Below are 20,211 nucleotides of genomic sequence, written 5' to 3' on the forward strand. Positions count from 1 at the left end.
CCCCCCCCCACACCTTGTAATTCTTCATGCTTGTCTACAGACACAGTCATTAAATGAGTCTGAACGATTTCTTTTCACCTAACATCTCTTAAAATCATTCTACAATCTGTGCAGCAGAGCTGCAGCCTCTAATTTGAGATGAACTCTTCTTAGCCTCTGCAGCGCTCAGGCAGGACTTGAAGCTCTCTTTGTTCATGAAAAAAAAATTGAATCTGTCAAGGGAAATCTCTATTAAGCTGTCATTAGAAATCTTCCCCCAGTTCAGCAGCAGTGATGTTTGTGTAAAATTAAATTACCATACCTAAATAGGGGGTTCTCATCAAATACAATTTGCATGGTGAAAAAGAGTCTAAATTTGTAATCTTTACTGCTCCTCTCATCCATCATACATTTAAAGACACCGACGGTGACAGCGTGAAATGTAAGGTGTGTGTGCTCTTGTTCTAGTCCTCCCTCTTCTTTGTAGTTCTTTCTCACCTGAGTTGAGATGGCAGTCTTTGATCTGAAACTGAGACTCGTTCTCATTTGCAATGTCTTTCCATGTGGCAAGGAACACCTGTCGCTCTGTGGACAAAGAAACACAGACGCTGGATAAACAACAGAAAGCTTATGCAGAATTAGGGAAAAACAACAAGCCTAGTGCATTAACAAATCTGCAGTGTGTATGAGTGATATAAGGAGATTTTTAGTTTTCTTAGGCTTTAGAGAGTTAGCTTTCAGCCACAGCCCTGCTGCTTTGCTCTGTAGAAAACCCTACCAGGACTTTAACCAAAAAAATAAACGTGGCAGCATTGGCAGCATGTTACACGCTGTACACATGTTCAGTGCAGTTGAAATGAAGAGCTGACTGACGTATAAGCTTTTTGTTGACGTCAGCAGGGAGATTTATGGCTTGTGTGTGAAGAGTTTTAGCAGCGACACACTCACCCATCTTTCCATCCTCTACAAACAACACACTGATGGGATATTGGCAGCTGAAGTAGAAGACGTCAATGTTGTTCTTAATGGCCACCTGCAACAGTAAATATATCAATTAGTAACAAAGAGGCAATACATTAGTTAGTACTTTTTCAAGTGCTCTTAAAGGATTTCCTCCCTTTGGTTTAGAACTGATGTTTCCTGAAGAAGAGGAGTCAAGTGCTGTGGGCATCTCACAGTCTGACAACTACAATGAGGCAATTAAAAAAAAAAAAAAAAAAAAAGCAAATCACATACATTGTTGTGATTCCTACGATAGTCTAGATATTATGGACAAAGGTTTATTGGCTGATATGAGAGGCAAATAATAAAAAATAGGTTTTAAAAAATAGAAAAGCTATGAAACGTATCCTAATGTTTCTCTTCTTTACCTTCCAAGTTTTTGTTTTAAACAGAGGAAAAAGAGAGACAACAGAAAAGAGGATCATTGTCACTATTACAGCCAACACCAACACTAGCACCAATCCTCAACTTGAAAGTTGCTTGATTTGTCTGTAGGTGGCAAGTCATGAACCGAGTCTGAAGAGTCACTATATCTAGCATGAAGGTTAATTGGAAACTGGAAAGTAAAGAGCTGCTCTGATGTCATGCAAGTTTGTCACCAGGACCCAGGACATGGGGCAAGTTCTTAAAGAAACAGTCTTTGGACTAACAATGAAGAGATTATTGATAGTGATGCTTTCAGTGTACTAGGAATAAAATATTGTGTCAATGCCAAAAATATCAGGCTTGAAGGGGGTTCACCTTTTAAGCTCATATGGCCCAGCTGTGTCAGAATAAACACCACTAGTGTGTTTAATACTAAGAATGAGATAAAAATGACATGTCTGTTCATGGAGTTTTTTTTATTGTGTTTGTGTGGATCTGACTGAATGCTCCACATCCCTCACGCAATATTCTTTTACAATGTTAGGACTCTAGGTAAGGTACAAGGAAACTGATTTGATTAAAAGACACAGTTGAGGTACATTAGTATTTCAACTCACCTGTGCCTGTAAATTAGTGGCAAAAGAAAGACACCGTGAGTTCAACCAGGGAGAAGCACAAGTATAACTTGTTAATAATTTATAAGGGGATCTGATTTCTGGGTGCAATGCAGAGACTGCAGCAACTGTAACCGTTTCCTCAATGTTTACCAACTATAACAGCTACTCTGTAAAGAAATTACTGAAATATGGTCAACATGATGTATGCCCAGTGTACAGGAAGATGTGTGTGTGAACCGCAGGGCAAATACTACATTCACCCTCCCTGTTTTTGCTGAAAAAACACAGCATTTGCCAATATATTTTTCTTTTGAAATTTTATACAGCTGCTAATTTGTATGTTTTTCTTTTTTCATGTCCCTTGAAGAAGGCGTGTGAAGGAAGCCTTGAACACATTAACCAATAACTTGACACACCTTAACAGCTCAACATCATGCTAATCATCTGCAAAGTGTTTTACAAATACACGGCCAACGTTTAGATAATGAAGCACCCTATCACAAAAGCATTTCAGTTGACAACTGATGAATTGTTAAGTGTTTCTTTGCACAACTCTTTTAACGCTTTTATATTTTACAATGTAAATTCAAAACAAATCAAGTGTCACTACTAATGGTCTTCGGTACCATAAACAGTGGCTAGCACTTCATGCTGCAACGTCAGATAATTTTCCTAGAATTATGTAATGTGCGATGAAAGGTGATGGAGTGATGCAAAGGCAACTTAAAGACAAGAAAATCTGACAGTGGAAACCATCTAAGCAGGTACTGGAGGCAGCAGAGATACAAATGTTAGCAGGATGGCTGAGGCTCAAGGAAACGCACCAGGAGTCACTAATCACCACCACCACCCACTTCCATCACTCCTCTTAGTTCTCCTATCTGTTCTGTCCAGCTGTACAAAGCATCTTACAAACACACTGGCAGTTAAAAAGAACCAAGCTGATCAAGAGCAAGCATCTGCTGTTGTGTTCTACCTCACTGAGTAGCTATGTTGGTCTTTTTTAATTCACAATAACACAAATTAGGCAATGGATGAATACGATTAGTATGAAGTTTTCATGTTTACTGCATATGTCTCAGGCCATGTCCTTCAAAGAGTTAATGAAATTCAATAGGAAATGTTGTCTAAATTCTCAGAGCATTAACTGTAGCTTGGTAGAACAGTTCAAGTCACTGTTGGTAATGTGATGCTGTGTCTCCAGTTTGGTTTATGGTTGATATATTATGGATGATAATTCTCATCAGATGTCTATTACTGTTGACTTAATAACATAATAATGAAGGGAACTCACAGATGACCAAAAATAGAGCACATTTTACATCAAGACATTAAATGATAGAATAAAATGTTCAATTTGCACAAAATAAACCTTAAATTATTTACTCAGCAGACAGAGATAGCTGTCAATCAAATTGATTTTAAATTAGACCTCTATTAGCCGTCTCATCATTGCAGCCGTGGAGTGCAGAAATAACACATAACCAAACTTGACAGTAAAGATTAGGGTACGGGTAATGAACATTATTTCACCTGCAGGTTATTTAAAGGCTCCATCTTCATTACAGGTCCAACAGTATTGAGGGGAAGGCTCACTTCAATATTCTGGTTGGGGCTGAGAGGAGTCAGTACCTGTAATGGACCAGCTGGAGCCAGACCAAAGCTAAAGGGAAAAACAAAATGAAAATGAATGCTGTGTAACTCTAAATGGGTCGTTCTGTTTATTAAAATGAGCAGGACTTCTTACCTGTTTCTGTTAAACTGGATGGCAAAACCAGTCATTACACTCATTGCTTTATTGGTGATGGTCATTTCCATCTGGATGACTCCAGCATGACGAACAAAGGTGCCTGAAATCTCCAGACCTTTAGCTTTCATGGCCGGGAGCCAAACCTGAAATAAATAAAGAATTTCCCCTTCAGTGTCGGGTAACTTCACTTTTGTGTTATGTTTCTTTTCATCTCATTTAAGCTCACAGTTTTGGGAGGACAGAAGGAGCCCAGAGGCATTCCAACTCCATTATCAAGATCAAAAAGGTCATACAGACTTCCACTGACAGGAGCACTGAAAGCAGGTGGCATTGCAGCCGGTGGAGCACCAAAACCAGCTCCCATCTGTGACACAGCACAGCATGTTAGTTTTAATGTTACTCTGATTCAAACAAAGATATCTTAATTCAACAGGAGGGAAATGTCTTACAGCAGGACTTCCTCCAAGGTCTCCACCAAGCTGAAACAAACAAAAAATTACTGACATTAAAATGTTGTTGAACAGATAAGTTTGGCAGATTTGATGTGAATGGAAAGATGACAGGAGAGGGCAACAGCAGGGTGAGTCAGTGACATCTATGGGGTTTGATCTAACACCACAAAAACAGCAGCAAAGATTTCTCAATTTTTAACCTCTGTCTACCATGGTGGTTTTTAGAACTGCTAAAAGGAAAGTGCTGATCAGAGGGGGGAAACCTGGATCTACATAAGGCTAATGCTGGTCTGAACTGGTCCAGAGAGGACCAACCTCAGTCAGACTGTTTTCTGGAGATGAAGAGGACTGATGTGGGAGCGGAGGTGACCGAGGAGTGTCGGACCGCAGAGGAATGGGTGGCTGAGCGACCGCCCAGAAAGAGGAAAAGAGATGGATTCAGTGTTTTCAACAACATGCATTCCTGACATTATATCATAAAAACTGGAGGATGACATATACAGTGAAAAATTGTATCGTCCTAAAATGACACATTCATAAGTGTTGTTCCCTTTCCCTCCATGCAGTTACCGGTTCAGATTCATCCCCCATCTGCAGGTGCAGCATTGAACAGAGGACAGGAAAACACAAAGAGTCAAAGGAAAAGTGGAAGAAAAGAAAAGGAACGAAAGGCATCAAAGAGAAAATATTAAATTCAAAAGTTCACTTCAGCAATGGTTTGTAGAAAACTCCTACCAAGCTGTCCAGTCCTCCTCCCAGCAGGTCCATTGCACCCAACTGCATGCCACCAGAGTGTGGTGGTGGTCCTGTGGTGGCAGGTGGTGTCAGATCCAGATTAAGGAGATCTCCCAGCAGGTCTCCCTGGGACGGGATGACAGCAGCGACTTCATTTGCTGCACCAGCAGAAACGGCATCAGGGCTCTCACTCTCTGCACTATAAAAGATTTTTAAAAAGGAAACAAAAAATGACATCTGGTGTTGTTATTGACTTTTTTCAGGACTCTACTAATGCTATAACGGAAATTAATCTACGGTACATTTTACCCATCTGTGAAACACCTCAATGATTAACACTGTCTACACCAGAGCAGTGGGCTGTACTCAGTACAGTAATTTACTGAGAGAGCAGGGGAGGTTTGATGTTGCTCAACACACCAAAGTGTTGCTGGACTGTAACTAGAGCCACCAACTTCAAGGGGACATACTATGTAAAATTGACCTTGTCCTAGTTTTGTATACATGTTTGTGTCTCTGGTGTATCTCCCTACACCAGAAACCAGATTCAAGAGCTGATTAGACAATTTATGACCTGCCAAAAAAGAACCAACCTGATCAAAAGCAAACCTCTGCTGCTCTGTGTTCTGCCTCACTGAGTAGCTGAGTTTTAAATTCACAATCACACAAATTAGGCAATGGATCAATCAGATTAGTATGAAGTTTTCATGTTTACTGCATATGTCTCAGGCCATGTCATTCAAGGAGTTAATGAAATTCAATAGAAAAACTGTCCATTTTAGTTTTAGTGCCAGCTGTTGAAGTGATCACTTTTGCTAACTGTAGCTTTGCAGAACAGTTCATGTCACCGTTGATAAGTGATGCTGTGTCTCTGGTTTGGATTATGGTTGATAAATTATGGATGATAATTCTCATCAGATGACTATTACTGTTGTCTTAATAACATAATAATGAAGGGAACTCACAGAGGAGCAAAAAAAGGAGCACATTTCACATCAAGACGTCAAATGATGGAATAAAATGTTTAATTTGCATAAAAACCCTCTCAAATTAATTACTTAGCAGATAGCTGTCACTCAAACAGATTTTTAATTAGACCTTTATTAGCCGTCTAATCATTGCAGCCATGGAGTGCAGAAATAACACAAACAAACTTGACAGTAAAGATTAGGGTATGGGTAAAGAACGTTTTTTTCACCTGCAGGTTATTTAGAGGCTCCATCTTCATTACAGGTCCAACAGTATTGAGGGGAAGGCTCACTTCAATATTCTGGTTGGGGCTGAGAGGAGACGGTACCTGTATTGGACCAGCTGGAGCAAGACCAAAGCTAAAGGGAAAATCAAACTGAAAATGAATGCTGTGTAAATGTAAATGGGTCGTTCTGTTTATTAAAATGAGCAGGACTTCTTACCTGTTTCTGTTAAACTGGATGGCAAAACCAGTCATTACACTCATTGCTTTATTGGTGATGGTCATTTCCATCTGGATGACTCCAGCACGACGAACAAAGGTGCCTGAAATCTCCAGACCTTTAGCTTTCATGGCCGGGAGCCAAACCTGAAATGAATAAAGAATTTTACATTCAGTGTCAAGTAACTTCCTTTTTGTGTTATGTTTCTTTTCATATCATTTAAGCTCACAGTTTTGGGAGGACAGAAGGAGCCTAGAGGCATTCCAACTCCACCACCAAGATCAAAAAGGTCCTCCAGACCTCCACTCACAGGAGCACTGAAAGCAGGTGGCATTGCAGCCGGTGCAGCACCAAAACCAGCTCCCATCTGTGACACAGCACAGCATGTTAGTTTTAATGTTACTCTGATTCAAACAAAGATATCTTAATTCAACAGGAGGGAAATGTCTTACAGCAGGACTTCCTCCAAGGTCTCCACCAAGCTGAAACAAACAAAAAATTACTGACATTAAAATGTTGTTGAACAGATAAGTTTGGCAGATTTGATGTGAATGGAAAGATGACAGGAGAGGGCAACAGCAGGGTGAGTCAGTGACATCTATGGGGTTTGATCTAACACCACAAAAACAGCAGCAAAGATTTCTCAATTTTTAACCTCTGTCTACCATGGTGGTTTTTAGAACTGCTAAAAGGAAAGTGCTGATCAGAGGGGGGAAACCTGGATCTACATAAGGCTAATGCTGGTCTGAACTGGTCCAGAGAGGACCAACCTCAGTCAGACTGTTTTCTGGAGATGAAGAGGACTGATGTGGGAGCGGAGGTGACCGAGGAGTGTCGGACCGCAGAGGAATGGGTGGCTGAGCGACCGCCCAGAAAGAGGAAAAGAGATGGATTCAGTGTTTTCAACAACATGCATTCCTGACATTATATCATAAAAACTGGAGGATGACATATACAGTGAAAAATTGTATCGTCCTAAAATGACACATTCATAAGTGTTGTTCCCTTTCCCTCCATGCAGTTACCGGTTCAGATTCATCCCCCATCTGCAGGTGCAGCATTGAACAGAGGACAGGAAAACACAAAGAGTCAAAGGAAAAGTGGAAGAAAAGAAAAGGAACGAAAGGCATCAAAGAGAAAATATTAAATTCAAAAGTTCACTTCAGCAATGGTTTGTAGAAAACTCCTACCAAGCTGTCCAGTCCTCCTCCCAGCAGGTCCATTGCACCCAACTGCATGCCACCAGAGTGTGGTGGTGGTCCTGTGGTGGCAGGTGGTGTCAGATCCAGATTAAGGAGATCTCCCAGCAGGTCTCCCTGGGACGGGATGACAGCAGCGACTTCATTTGCTGCACCAGCAGAAACGGCATCAGGGCTCTCACTCTCTGCACTATAAAAGATTTTTAAAAAGGAAACAAAAAATGACATCTGGTGTTGTTATTGACTTTTTTCAGGACTCTACTAATGCTATAACGGAAATTAATCTACGGTACATTTTACCCATCTGTGAAACACCTCAATGATTAACACTGTCTACACCAGAGCAGTGGGCTGTACTCAGTACAGTAATTTACTGAGAGAGCAGGGGAGGTTTGATGTTGCTCAACACACCAAAGTGTTGCTGGACTGTAACTAGAGCCACCAACTTCAAGGGGACATACTATGTAAAATTGACCTTGTCCTAGTTTTGTATACATGTTTGTGTCTCTGGTGTATCTCCCTACACCAGAAACCAGATTCAAGAGCTGATTAGACAATTTATGACCTGCCAAAAACAGCCCTTTATCAGCTTTGTAGTTCTACTGTTTACTTTTAAAAACAAACTCGGGGCCTTTTTTTGTTTTAAACTGACAACATAAAGTTTGTAACTGTTGAAAACAACAGCAAGTAGAAGTAATGTGTTGAAGGCAGAAAGCTGCATGGTCTGACACTGCTGGAGAAATGTTACCCAGCAAATGGTAGTGGAAGGTAAACATGGCAGCAGCATCAGAAAAAGCTAGGTCGGTGAAAGTAAACAAACACCTTTGGCCTCCAGCATTAAAAAAAAAAAAAAAAAGGAAAATGACTACCGATCCACCAGATCCTGGGAGCCTCTTGTGCTGCCCCCTGCCCTCCACAAAGGCACTCGGAGGTTTGTGGTAGACAGAGGCTAGAGTACCGATGTGGCAGATGAGTTCCTCCAGCAGAGTGGGCTCAATCAGATCCGTCTCCTCAGAGATCAGGGGCTTCTCAGCCAGAACCACCTCCTTGGCAGCCACAGGGTCTGTGGACAGCAGACGCCAGTAGATGTAGCCACGGTCCCTGAGGTCTGGGTTATCAGAATCCTAAAAAAATATTGGAATAATTAAGGGTGATTATTCACGTTTTGATGAAAGCTTGTGTTTGTGTTGTTCAGCTCCATAAACAGGTCCAATACTCCTGTGTACCACAAGGTAATAAGAATACACTTTAAAAAGTATTTCAACGATCTGAATCTAAAGATGAGAACCTCTAGATGTAGTTATTTGTCCTCACCTGTGTGGCCAGGCTGAGCACCTGCTGCACTAACTCCTGGGTCTCTGTTGGCTTCTTAAGGAACAACTTGACGATGGCTGTCCGCAGCTGCAGCTGCACCTGTTGCGAAGGGAGCCCGGAGGATGAAAGGACGCCACGTACAGACCATAGCAAAAAAGGCACACATATCGTTTAGACAAACAATAAAAACAAAACTACAAAAAAAAAACAAAAAAAACGAGATGTCCAGAATGCTTTTCTAGTTGAATAAATGTGAGTGGAGGAGTGGAGAAGTGCTGAGCAGAATGACCTGATGTAGAACCGTAATTCTCAGTGCTTCATTCAGTGCTCAGTAGTTTGCAAATACGTTAAAGGTCAGTCTGGGAAAATACGCAATATATGTTAGATACAGAGGTGGGTAGTAACGAATTACACTTACTCCATTACATTTACTTGAGTAGGTTTTTCAAAATAAAATACTTCAAGCAGTAGCTTTAAATCACTATACTTTTTACTTTTACTGGAGTAGATTTATGAAGAAAAAACAGTACTCTTACTCCGCTACATTACGCTATACAGAGCTCGTTACAGGTATACTGGATAAAGCTTTAGCTATATTCTCTATTGATCCATGATCAAGTATCTCTACTTTTATTTTGTCAGAGAGTAACTTCCGCCCAAGGCTCTACCACGCGACTGTGACCAATGAAATGTAGTTCTTGCTGCGCAGTCTCGTCACGTGACCATACTTGATCTCGGCGGCAGGATGGATTCTTTTAGCGGTCAATATCCACCACAGCAGAAAATGGCAGAGGACAAGGAGGCACACCCTTGGCCTCATATTAAAAGTACGTTTCCGTTACAGTGTGGAACAGCAGTTTCATCATGTGGTCTTCTGTGTCGGCCCAAACAGACGGATATTTCAGCTTTCAAAAGCTCATCGTCCAACTTGAGGAAACGTTGCGATAAGTTTGACCTACAAATCTTTTTTTTGTTTTGTTTTTTTGCTGTGGATAGGCGAATGTTTGTCCTGTTAGGTTACATGAGTGCTCTGTGCTGAGCTCGATCTGCTTGTAGCATTAATTAATTTATATTTTTTATTGAAGTACTTTAACTTACCTAAAGATGATTTTATTTTAGGGTATTTAATTCATTTGTTTTATTAGTTTGTTGATGGGATAAATTCTCCTCTGTAATTGTGTTTATCTAATTGAATGCACATAAAAAAATCTAAAAAATAAATGTTACTCAACAGTTACTCAGTACTTAAGTAGTTTTTTCACCATGTACTTTTTTACTCTTAGTTACTCAAGTAACTATTTGGATGACTACTTTTTACTTCCACTTATTCTAATATTATTCTGAAGTAACAGTACCTTTACTTAAGGACAATTTTTGGCTACTGTACCCACCTCTGGTTAGATATAAATAATAAACCCCAAACTACGAGTATGGCATAAGAGTAACTTCATGGCACGTTGAAAAAGTTATTCAAAGTGTAATTAAGAAACACTAAATGCAGTACCGTATTTTTCCTTCTATATGTCACTTTTTAGTAGTTTTTCTGGTCCAGCAACCCATATTCCGAACTATTAAAATTAGTGCCGAATACCATCTATAGCCACAAGGGGGCATCGTCTACACTCGCGACAACTGAATGCAGCTACTGCACTAATTAAATAATTACACAAATAAAATCATTAAGACGTTCCTAAAGACAAAAAAAGGCCACACTTCCATATGGACTTCCACAGAGAATGCAAATAAAGTCCCGAATGAAAATCCCATACTGAAGATCATAATATATATAAAGCCAAACCACAATGAAGCAACAGATAACAGACGAACAGACTGGAACTGATGCTGCTGGTGAGGCTGACAACAGCCAAGCAGAGGAGGCTCTTCATCTTCCTCTGGAGATGGCATCAGCGTTTAGCAGCGACAACAAGGATGAATGGGAACTTGTTGGCCTGTTATGCCATTTTGCATGTTACTTTTGTAACTGATTTAATTTAGCACAGATTATGTTGCAGCAGTAGTTCTGTACCTCTTCAGTGTATTTGTATGGATTTTCATTTTTATTTTCCCAGTGGTTTGCAACATACAACAAATTGTTCTATTTACTCCTAATGTGTGCTGCCTACTGCCAGTGACATATTCCAATTACTGTTGGTCATTTAAACTACACTTTCAACACATTTTGAAAAAAAGATCCCTACTGCTCTTATTAAACACCCACACACAGACACACATGCACACACACACCTGAGTGCTTTCATCATGGAAACCTTCCAGAAAGCTCTCCAGCAGCTCATCTGCATTGTCAATGCGCTCAGCATACTCTCCCACGATCCAGATCATGGCAGCACGTGCCTCCGGCTCATCCAGAGAGTCCAGGTTTTCACACAGAGTAGCGATCACACTTTCATACCTGTCAGAAAGTCACAAACAAATTAGCATACTAAACAGACCTCTGCACAGAAATACAGACATGTAGAGTACAAGTATCATGAAATGATTTGCTTTTACTACTATCAACATAAAACTGTATTACAGTGTGTAAAGTGAAGGTTGGCTCAGAGAAACCAAAAGACGAAAACCTTAGGCTCTAACAGAAACTGGTAAAAACTACAGTTTAAACTTTCTTTATCATAACAGAGAAAAGTTTAACAGGGCAGTGACTAAGTGACTCATGGCTGGAGGCTAGAACCAGGGTGTGGTGAAAGTTATTTGAAGCTTCTTCCTCAGAGACTCATGACTGCAAGGCTTTGCTGTACTACGGTGCGACAGTGGAGCATATTTCCCACAAAAATCTACTCTGTTGAAATCACAGCCAAAGTCACGATCCAGCACATAATGCCTGACCTTTCACCAGCACAATCAAGGCAGGATGCAGAATGCTGACTACAAATGCAGCAATTGCTGCTGGGGTTCTCACTGTGATTCCACACTTGTCTTTTTGCATTAAAGCCGAGGGAAATGTTTTTGCATAAGATCTGAGACATTTTAAAGAACAAGGCAAATGTGTAAAAAGACCGAAGGAAGGAAGGAAGGAAGGAACTAAAGACAGTCAGACAGAAAGAAGGAAAATGTTGAATTTGTGCTTCTTTCCTATTTTTGTTCAGTTTTGAGTAAAAGAAAAAAACGGAAAGACCTGTTGCTGAGATAAATCTAGAAGGATTCCATTGGAGTTGAATTAAAATGATATTTGATTCTTTCAGAATTGTAACAGAATTATATCTTACAACTTTCACGCTGACATATCTGGAAATTATTGAAATGACACTATGACCCCTGATGTTAACACAGAACCTACTTGTTGGGATATTTTCTGAAGATGTCCTTAATGACCACGATGGCCTCCTGCACCACATAGTTGACCTTGGTCTGGATGAGGTCCAACAGGGTGCTGACACAACGTTCAGCTGATTGCTATTGAGTAAAAAGAGGATTTGTCACTTAAAAAAAACAGCTGTAACAGAAATGTTAGATAACATGAAATCACTTGACTTTGTTTTAAAAGCACAAATGATAGAAGTTGTGTTAATATCACTTATGTCACTTTAAGCAGAAACGTGATAATTGTTCACACATTATCCAACTTTATAATTCAAGTAAGTTAGTGAGTCTTTTTTATTTTGATTATTGCGACAAAAACTTAATTAAATCAGGAAGCATAGCTTAATTATTTATAGCTTTGAAAGAGAAGTGACATAATGAGTCAGAAATGATAAATCTCATTGGTTGTCAACTATAGGTTGTTTTTTTAAGTTACTGCTTTACCAAAAATGAAATACAACTGGTGTTGTCAAAATTAATGCATTATTCATGTTAATTAATCTGTGAGGATTAGTTAAAATTATTTTTACATCTTTAGCCATGGTCAGAATTCTGTTATAGCAATATATATTTCAAAAAGCATTTTTGTTCCCATTTTGAATGTAATTTACCTACTTTAATGACATTTATCCTAAATTATGATCACGAATAATCATGATATATTGAGATTTATTCACAGCTATGGTGATTATTCAGATTAAACATTTTTATTGTACTTGTTGTGTTTACGTTTTAATGCCCTGACAGTCATATCAATAGGTAGACCTAAAAAAACTGTATTTTATTTTTCAGAGGACAACCATCAGTTTGTTGACAAATCGTACACATCAGAGATTCTGATGAACAATTTGGTGTTATAAACTAGAAACTACTCACCTCTACTTTAATGGCACAGCGCCCAATGGCTCTGACCGCTTTACGGACAAAGTCAACATCTACCTCCGTGGCGTATTCCTTCAGCTCAGCCAGAACCTGAGGCAGGAAAAACACATTTTGCTGTTGTGTAGTTTATAGTATTATACAGCATGTATTTACAGTATCATTAAGAACAATAATTTATTATTGAAGTAAAGATACCTGAGCAATGTTGGCTTGAGATGCAAGGCGAATCATAATGTCCAGCTTCTCCAGTTTAACATAAATTGGATCGTTATATTTAACAAAGAAAACCTTCATCTCGTGTTTCAGAATCTCGGGGCTGAAAGGAGAAAAAAGCTTCACTAAATAACACTTTTATTACAGCTTTTCAGCTGAAAAACCTCTTGCTGCAACTCACCGTCTCTGCACAATGAGATTGATGTTTCTCAGAGCCACATATTGGAGCTCAGGCTCAGCAGAGAGTAGGGTGACCAGGGGAGGTGCTAACTTCTTCAAGAGAGTGCCATAGTAATCCAGGTCTTTTGGCAGCATCTCCATGAACTTCATTAATACCTTCACTGCTGACAGCACCACTGCAGAGTTGGCATGTGAGAGCCTGGGAGTCACCCGCTCACAGATGCTAGTAGTTGTTGGTAGAAAAAGGCAGGAAATTAATTTACTTTCGGATCAAACTTCAGCAAAGTTACCAAATGTTAATGACACTGATGTTTACTTCCTACCTTTGGGATTCGCGATCATCACGAGGTGTGTAGTTGGCCAGGCAGTCAAGGATAAATATCTGGCCCCACTCTGTGCACTCATTCAGGGCTGTCAGCAACTTGTTCATGGTCTGAGGGTTCAGGTCCATTAGGTTGCTGTTGGGGTGGGACTCTGCGATCTCCGACAGTGCAGCCACTGCATTTGCTACAACCTAAGGTTAAAGAGGAGAGGAAGCACGTCATGTTGGAGCTCACAGTGCAACAGTCAGATACAGATGTGCGAGTCCTACCATAGGGTTAGAGTCAGAGATGAGGTCTTTAAGAGTGTCCAGAAAGCCTTGGTCCTCCACCAGTTGAGCGTTGATGTCATGGAGCTTTGCTACACACACTGCAGCTGTCTTTCTAACATATGGGTCTTCGTCCTTCAGACATTTCCTCAGCGGCTCACAGAGATACTCGGTGATCTTGTCTACCCGGATGCAGCCCATTGTACGAACAGCAAGGGCTCGGATCAGAGGGTTGGGGTCTTCACAGTCCTTGTTTGGTGAATCACAGACGTGATACATTATGCAGTGTTTATTTTATTTATTTGTTTAGTACTAATTATTCTGTCAAAAGGAAATTATTATAATGAGCTAACATTAACTTTCCCAAAAATAAATTATATCAAAGACATTCATTAACATGTCATGTTTATTAGTTAAAGGAGAATTAAAGGTAAATGTGACTACAATGTTGTTAATCAGTTAATGCATGAAGATAATTAAACTATTAAACCATTTTTATTTTTATTCTGACAGCAGAATATGAGATATTACACAGTCCATTGTAGATAGATCTTTTTTATGAAACCTTTTTTAAACCCTTACTAGTTACAGTATTCCTACAATATTCAAATACAGTGATGTTCCACTTGGATTTCACACAACGATCCAGAGCTGACAGAACGTACCTTAACAAAGGTGTTCACAGCCATGATGGCCATGTCTGGTTGACTCTTAGCGTAGTTCATCAGGTAGAGGTAGACCAGCTTTTTCAGTTCCAAGTTGTCCGTCTGCATACAATTCACAACATCTGGGAACAGAGCACTAAAAAAAAGAACAACATTTTAATTGATTTTTGATCTAAAATAGAAAGATTATAACTTAACTCTAACTGAGATTCAGTTATTCATTCTCGTTTTCTCACCTGACATCTTTGCCCACTGTCATTGATGCAATGACCTTCTTCACAGCTTCCTTCTTCTTTTCTTTCTTGTCACTGTTCAGCTCTGCCTTGAGCTCGAAGATCTCACCTGAAAAACACACCCAGAGGAAACAGAATAATTAGACCATCTGTTAATTTATAAGGAGTACTTAACACCTTACAAATAGTTGTTTGTAAAACATTTGAGGAGTGGGCAAACGCATGAATCAATTATCTCTCTCTGCAATCGGGTGAATACATAATGTGGAAGAAGCAGTTGTGCAAAATAAAAAATGCTGCCCTTTTGAGTTCCCAAAATCTGATGCCACAAGCACAACACTGAATTCATGCCACATCAGGTCAAATCATTAAATGCTCACATGTTGGCATAATTAATAGTTAAAGAGCAACAGACTAAAAAATTGGGCTAAAACCCAATGTCAGGCTTGGAGAAGAGTTTCACAGCTGACAACTGTTTTTTACCTGTATCAACATGCATTCAGAAATGTCTCATGTATTTGTTAGCAAAAAGATTTGGGATGACTGGCTTTTCAGAGAAAATAATAAATGACTTCTTCTTCTATACTCTTATATTCCTTAACTGCTTCAGTTTTCCAACTTGAAGAGATTAACCTAATACTTCTGAGGTGTTACTACAGTACCTCCATGGCATGGACTGCAATGCAAGAATAAAACGAGCTGGAACAACTGTAATCGTTTCAGGTTTAAACCTAAAACCACCTACTCCAGTTTCCCATGCAAAGTGAGCCATTAATCACTACCAACTTCTGAAAGAGTCATCGGAGCAGACCGCACTAAACAGCAGTGGATAAATCCATAAGGGAATATACAAACATTCTCTTTCTTAATGCACAAATTGACATACACACACTTTACAGGACTAAACATTAACCCTTATGTTTATCTTTTGTTATTACAACCTCTCTCTGGGAACCTGTGTGGCTGTGGAATATGAGAGAAAAGCCAGGAACAGCAGGAAATGTAAAATCTAGAGGTTTAAGATTTAAGAAGGTTTAAGAACAAAGGCACAAAAATAGATTACCTGTTTATGTTACCCTACTACAAATATATATTATATACATATAATAAACAACCGACTTGGCAGCAATTGGTTTATTGATAAACAACCTCTAAATTAATTATAGTCTCTACGTTTAACACATTAGGTTTTTGTAATGGTTCTGTTGTTGTTGATCCGTTATCAAACTGAATGATGATAGGATCATGTTTTTTTAAAGAATTATATAATATATAACATAACGTAATGACATCACATATAATAAAATAACAAAGACTAGTTCTTCCCACCTTTCTTGGTGGTGGTGAAGTACTTAGAGTCCGTCATCTTGGATCCAAATTGTCGATTCTCCTGCAGAAAATAAAGAAATAGTGAAAGGAATGCTGGTGAAGATTGTGTGACTTTTTATCCTCTGTAACAATCACTAGTATAGCAGGAAATACTAGAAGTGCAAGCACAGGGTTTTCCTACAGAGGAATTCCTGTGTCCTGGATGATAGTGATCCATCAACAAAGAAAACAATGGATAAGACATTATCTCCTCTGTTAAAGGTCATTGCATAATTCTTTCCATGATATAACCCCTCTGTAAAACAATACCTCAAACTAAAATGTTTATTTGTTTGTGGGGTGTAAGTAAATATTAATACATTGATATATCTTCTATCTATCTGATATATTTTGTTTCACAATACTGCAAATATTCATGGTGTTGGTTGATTTTATCTTGCTTTTATTTCTTCCTAGCAGTTACAAATGTAGATCCCTCTGTTCCAATTTTAGATACCTGATGTTAAGCATGTAACAGCATTGTGTGTTTGCTGTGCTGAAAGTTTTCCTACAATTTGTTAAATAAAAAATTCAATATATTGTCATATTTAGTATCACAGTATATCGCAATATCATAGCTTGCTCCTGTGTCGTGATATGCATTGTATCGCCAAATTCTTGCCAATAAATACCCCTATTTGAAATGTATATTTGCATTATTTTATATCAATGATGTTTAAATAAAGTTGACTTAGGATAAACTGGTGATTTTTTTTCTTTCAAGTCTCTCCTTTGATCGTACTTCTGTTTTGGCCTAGTTTATTGGTTAACAAATCAATACAGATTTGGGCGTAACTAATGGAAATTGTGGCTAGCCTCCAAGAATGCATTTGTTCAGATTTTGGCTGTAGTTTGACCTTGTGATATAATGGAGTTAAATATTTCTCCCAGTCTTTAGCAGAGGTACGGATGTGTCTGCAGTCAGAACAACATGCATATACTGTTCAACAAATAGCATGTTTTGCATTAAAGTCATCACATGACTGACTTTCTTTTTAGTACAACAAATACACCACTGCTGGTGACTTTGGTAATGAGGGACATCCTTAAGATACTTTCAATACATCTGTCAATGACCCATTAGGTTCATAAACCTTTTGTCTGTTCGTTAGTAGAATAGTTGCATTGTTGAGAGAAAAAAAAGAGAGGTTAAAGATTTTCTAGACTTGTTGAGACCAAGTTGGCAAAAATGCATATATATTATTATTATTATTCACAGTGTAAATGTGACTAAATATAAATGTGATATATCATCCTGGATAGTTCCTTGCCAGTTACTGTTACTGTTGATGTTACACAAGTAAACTAGATTAGATTAGATTAGATACATGACTGTTTGATGATTTATGCGTTACCTTTAAGTGACCCTATTAGGTGTAAATAGAAATGCATTATAAAATGATTTAAAACCCCAGAAGGTGACCCACTGTTTTCAAAACATATCTACCTACATGTGGACAAAGCACGAGTGTAATTCTCTTGTTAGAACGAGGTATCAGTTTCACTATTCACTTAGCTAAAGGCAGCAAAGAGCAAGATTTGGCTTAGTTTGTATTGAGTACTGCACAGCAATACATAGTCTATATACGTTCAATAAAGAAAAATACCTGGATCAGTGAAGATGTATGTTGAGGGTAAATAAGATGTTACCTTCAAATTCATCTTTACAATTAAATGTTGTTCTACACTTAGCTAATGTTAAAACAGGGGGATCCTACAAAGTGTTTATTCCAAGAATATGAAATAATATAAATTACAATCAGGTGAGTACACACTTAAAAATACTATAAAAACGCTATAAAAATCTGGGAAACTGTTGCCTCTCCATGGATTTCTACTCTAAATTTCAGATACTGTTGACCAGAAAACATTATGCACAGGTTACAGTAAGGCTACCACTGCACAGAAGAGACTCAGAGAGACAAATCGATGTGTTAATATCTTTTAAAGAGGAAATAGAGCTCATATAATAACTACACCTACCAAATGTGGATTATTTTCGATGTAGTTCAAAAACGTAAATTCAATTTTAAGAAAGAAACAAAGACGCTGAAAGTCTGGGCTTTTCCAGCCCTCGAACTCACCGACCTGATTACTAATGGCAAAAGTAAAAAAAAAAATTATACATTAATTTTTTACAGATTTTTTAAATTTTAACCCACTTTGCAATGACTTATTTTCAACCACACTTCACAACACGACAAGTCTGTCTGTGAACGTTTCCCCGCACTTTATATAGAGGGTAATATAATAATATTAGTTTCCTAATTCAAACTCCACAAAGGTCGCTCGTTTGATAAATAAGGTTGACCCAACTTTGCCTATATCGAGGAGAGCGCTACCTCCAGTTAATTAGCACCCAAAAGTGTTGGCTTATGACAGTATTATACGAAAATGTACATTGTATGTAAGCACCACACTGGTGCTACACTCGACACAGCACAATATAATATAAACCAATACTTGGACTGACTTACATTTCTTGAGTGAGCCACAAAGTAAATAAATGTCTGGCTAGCACGCTAGGCTAGAACGACGTCAATGTTAGCATGGCCGCAAATATTGAAATACAGTGATGTTAACGTGACGTTGGGCCTATTGTGTATCGACAGTAACGCCACGACTGTTAATATTGAATCGACTACTTACACAAAGTTGATTGGCCCATTCTTGCATGTTTTTAGTTGTTCGTGTAAGATGAATGAGCGTAGCGCTAATGGTAAAAGGTAGGTTGAGCCTGTCTGTCAGTGTCAGCCCGGACACTTCTACTGCTAACGTAGGAATGACCTTCTTAGTGCAGGCTTAAGGAAGCCTTTGTCGGGATTGTTAAACTCTTAATCTGCTGGGCCAGTTCTAGCCTCAGCCGACGAATTAGTGCAACTATGGGAGGTTAAAATTAGAGTTTGTGGAGAAAATGTTGCAGGGACCTTACCGTGACAGCCGAAGAGCAGAAGCTCTAAATGGCCTTAGTCTCCTCCCACTTGGTTTACTTCCGCCTTCCCGTGGTTTGCAAACAGAAGAGCGGCGTCAGTTTTCATTCACAGAGGGCTGTCGTGCAGCTCACTGCCACATCATAGCTGTATCATTACTATGACAACGTCATTGTGTCATATGACTTCATTAGAGATATGTATTGACAAAAAAGCAAACAGCGATAGTTGAACACATTGCATATTTTTTCATACGGGTAAACTATATACGAGTTAGCAACACCTAGCGGTTAAGTTGTTCAACATCTTTTACATCCCTTTTAAGTTCCAAACGGATTTAACAATAACAACAACAATAACAATTATAACAACAATAATAAAACACTAAGGATATATATATATATAAAAAAATGTAATATAAAGTCTAATGTAAAAACATACTGATTCAACATGTACCAGATGTCCTAATGTAAATAAAATCAAAGATAGATTTGTAAAGCACCATAACTTTTATAACACTGACAATGATTTATAAAACATTTTTGATAGTTGAGGTATGGAACTTAAATATTTCTAAACATTGTCTTGGGTAATTTAGCCTTTATTTTTGTTCTCTTTCCTAATTTAAATGTTCTTACTTTACAATTTTTACAACAAACATTACCTAGTTTACCTGGCTGTGTTTTTCTTTTCTTTGCCTTTATCTATTTTAATAAAAGTTCTAGCTTATTGTGTTTTACAGTTTCTTCTATATATGTCCTTGGATTCATTTGTATTGCAAATTGACATACTGTATATAACTATTTGTTATAGTTGGAAGAATGGATGGAAGAAGGACCAACCCGGACAGATTTTTTGGTAACGACTGGAACGGACACAGGCAATGATGACAAGATAATGCGAAAATGCAGGTGTGGCTGGGAGAAGCTGACAACTTTCAGAGGCCTAAGGATCCACCAGGAAAAAAAGAAGTGCGGAGTGAGTGGCCAGCAGAAACAATGCACCGC

The 20,211-nt window shown here is 38.6% G+C and overlaps 1 protein-coding gene across 1 annotated transcript in view; it reads right to left on the reverse strand.

The window, feature by feature from the left end:
- The window catches only part of LOC103398658 (AP-1 complex subunit beta-1), a 25,928-nt gene extending 6,739 nt beyond the window's left edge, over window positions 1–19,189 (reverse strand). Inside the window, exons 1-22 of the mRNA XM_025053721.1 lie at window positions 18,924–19,189; window positions 16,236–16,296; window positions 14,910–15,015; window positions 14,674–14,809; window positions 14,012–14,257; window positions 13,743–13,933; window positions 13,421–13,642; window positions 13,222–13,342; window positions 13,021–13,116; window positions 12,122–12,237; window positions 11,071–11,236; window positions 8,827–8,925; window positions 8,382–8,636; window positions 7,504–7,695; window positions 7,339–7,359; window positions 7,084–7,170; window positions 6,766–6,795; window positions 6,543–6,680; window positions 6,314–6,459; window positions 3,498–3,627; window positions 928–1,012; window positions 478–564 (exon numbers count right to left, since the gene is read on the reverse strand). Of these exons, the coding sequence (XP_024909489.1) occupies window positions 478–564; window positions 928–1,012; window positions 3,498–3,627; window positions 6,314–6,459; window positions 6,543–6,680; window positions 6,766–6,795; window positions 7,084–7,170; window positions 7,339–7,359; window positions 7,504–7,695; window positions 8,382–8,636; window positions 8,827–8,925; window positions 11,071–11,236; window positions 12,122–12,237; window positions 13,021–13,116; window positions 13,222–13,342; window positions 13,421–13,642; window positions 13,743–13,933; window positions 14,012–14,257; window positions 14,674–14,809; window positions 14,910–15,015; window positions 16,236–16,296; window positions 18,924–18,950 (2,758 nt within the window). The 5' untranslated portion in view covers window positions 18,951–19,189. The remainder of the gene's footprint in view (window positions 1–477; window positions 565–927; window positions 1,013–3,497; window positions 3,628–6,313; window positions 6,460–6,542; window positions 6,681–6,765; window positions 6,796–7,083; window positions 7,171–7,338; window positions 7,360–7,503; window positions 7,696–8,381; window positions 8,637–8,826; window positions 8,926–11,070; window positions 11,237–12,121; window positions 12,238–13,020; window positions 13,117–13,221; window positions 13,343–13,420; window positions 13,643–13,742; window positions 13,934–14,011; window positions 14,258–14,673; window positions 14,810–14,909; window positions 15,016–16,235; window positions 16,297–18,923) is intronic.
- Between the last annotated feature and the right edge of the window lie 1,022 nt (window positions 19,190–20,211).

Source organism: Cynoglossus semilaevis, unplaced genomic scaffold (genome assembly GCF_000523025.1).
Source record: "Cynoglossus semilaevis isolate Cse_v1.0 unplaced genomic scaffold, Cse_v1.0 scaffold1092, whole genome shotgun sequence".
NCBI lineage: Eukaryota > Metazoa > Chordata > Actinopteri > Pleuronectiformes > Cynoglossidae > Cynoglossus > Cynoglossus semilaevis.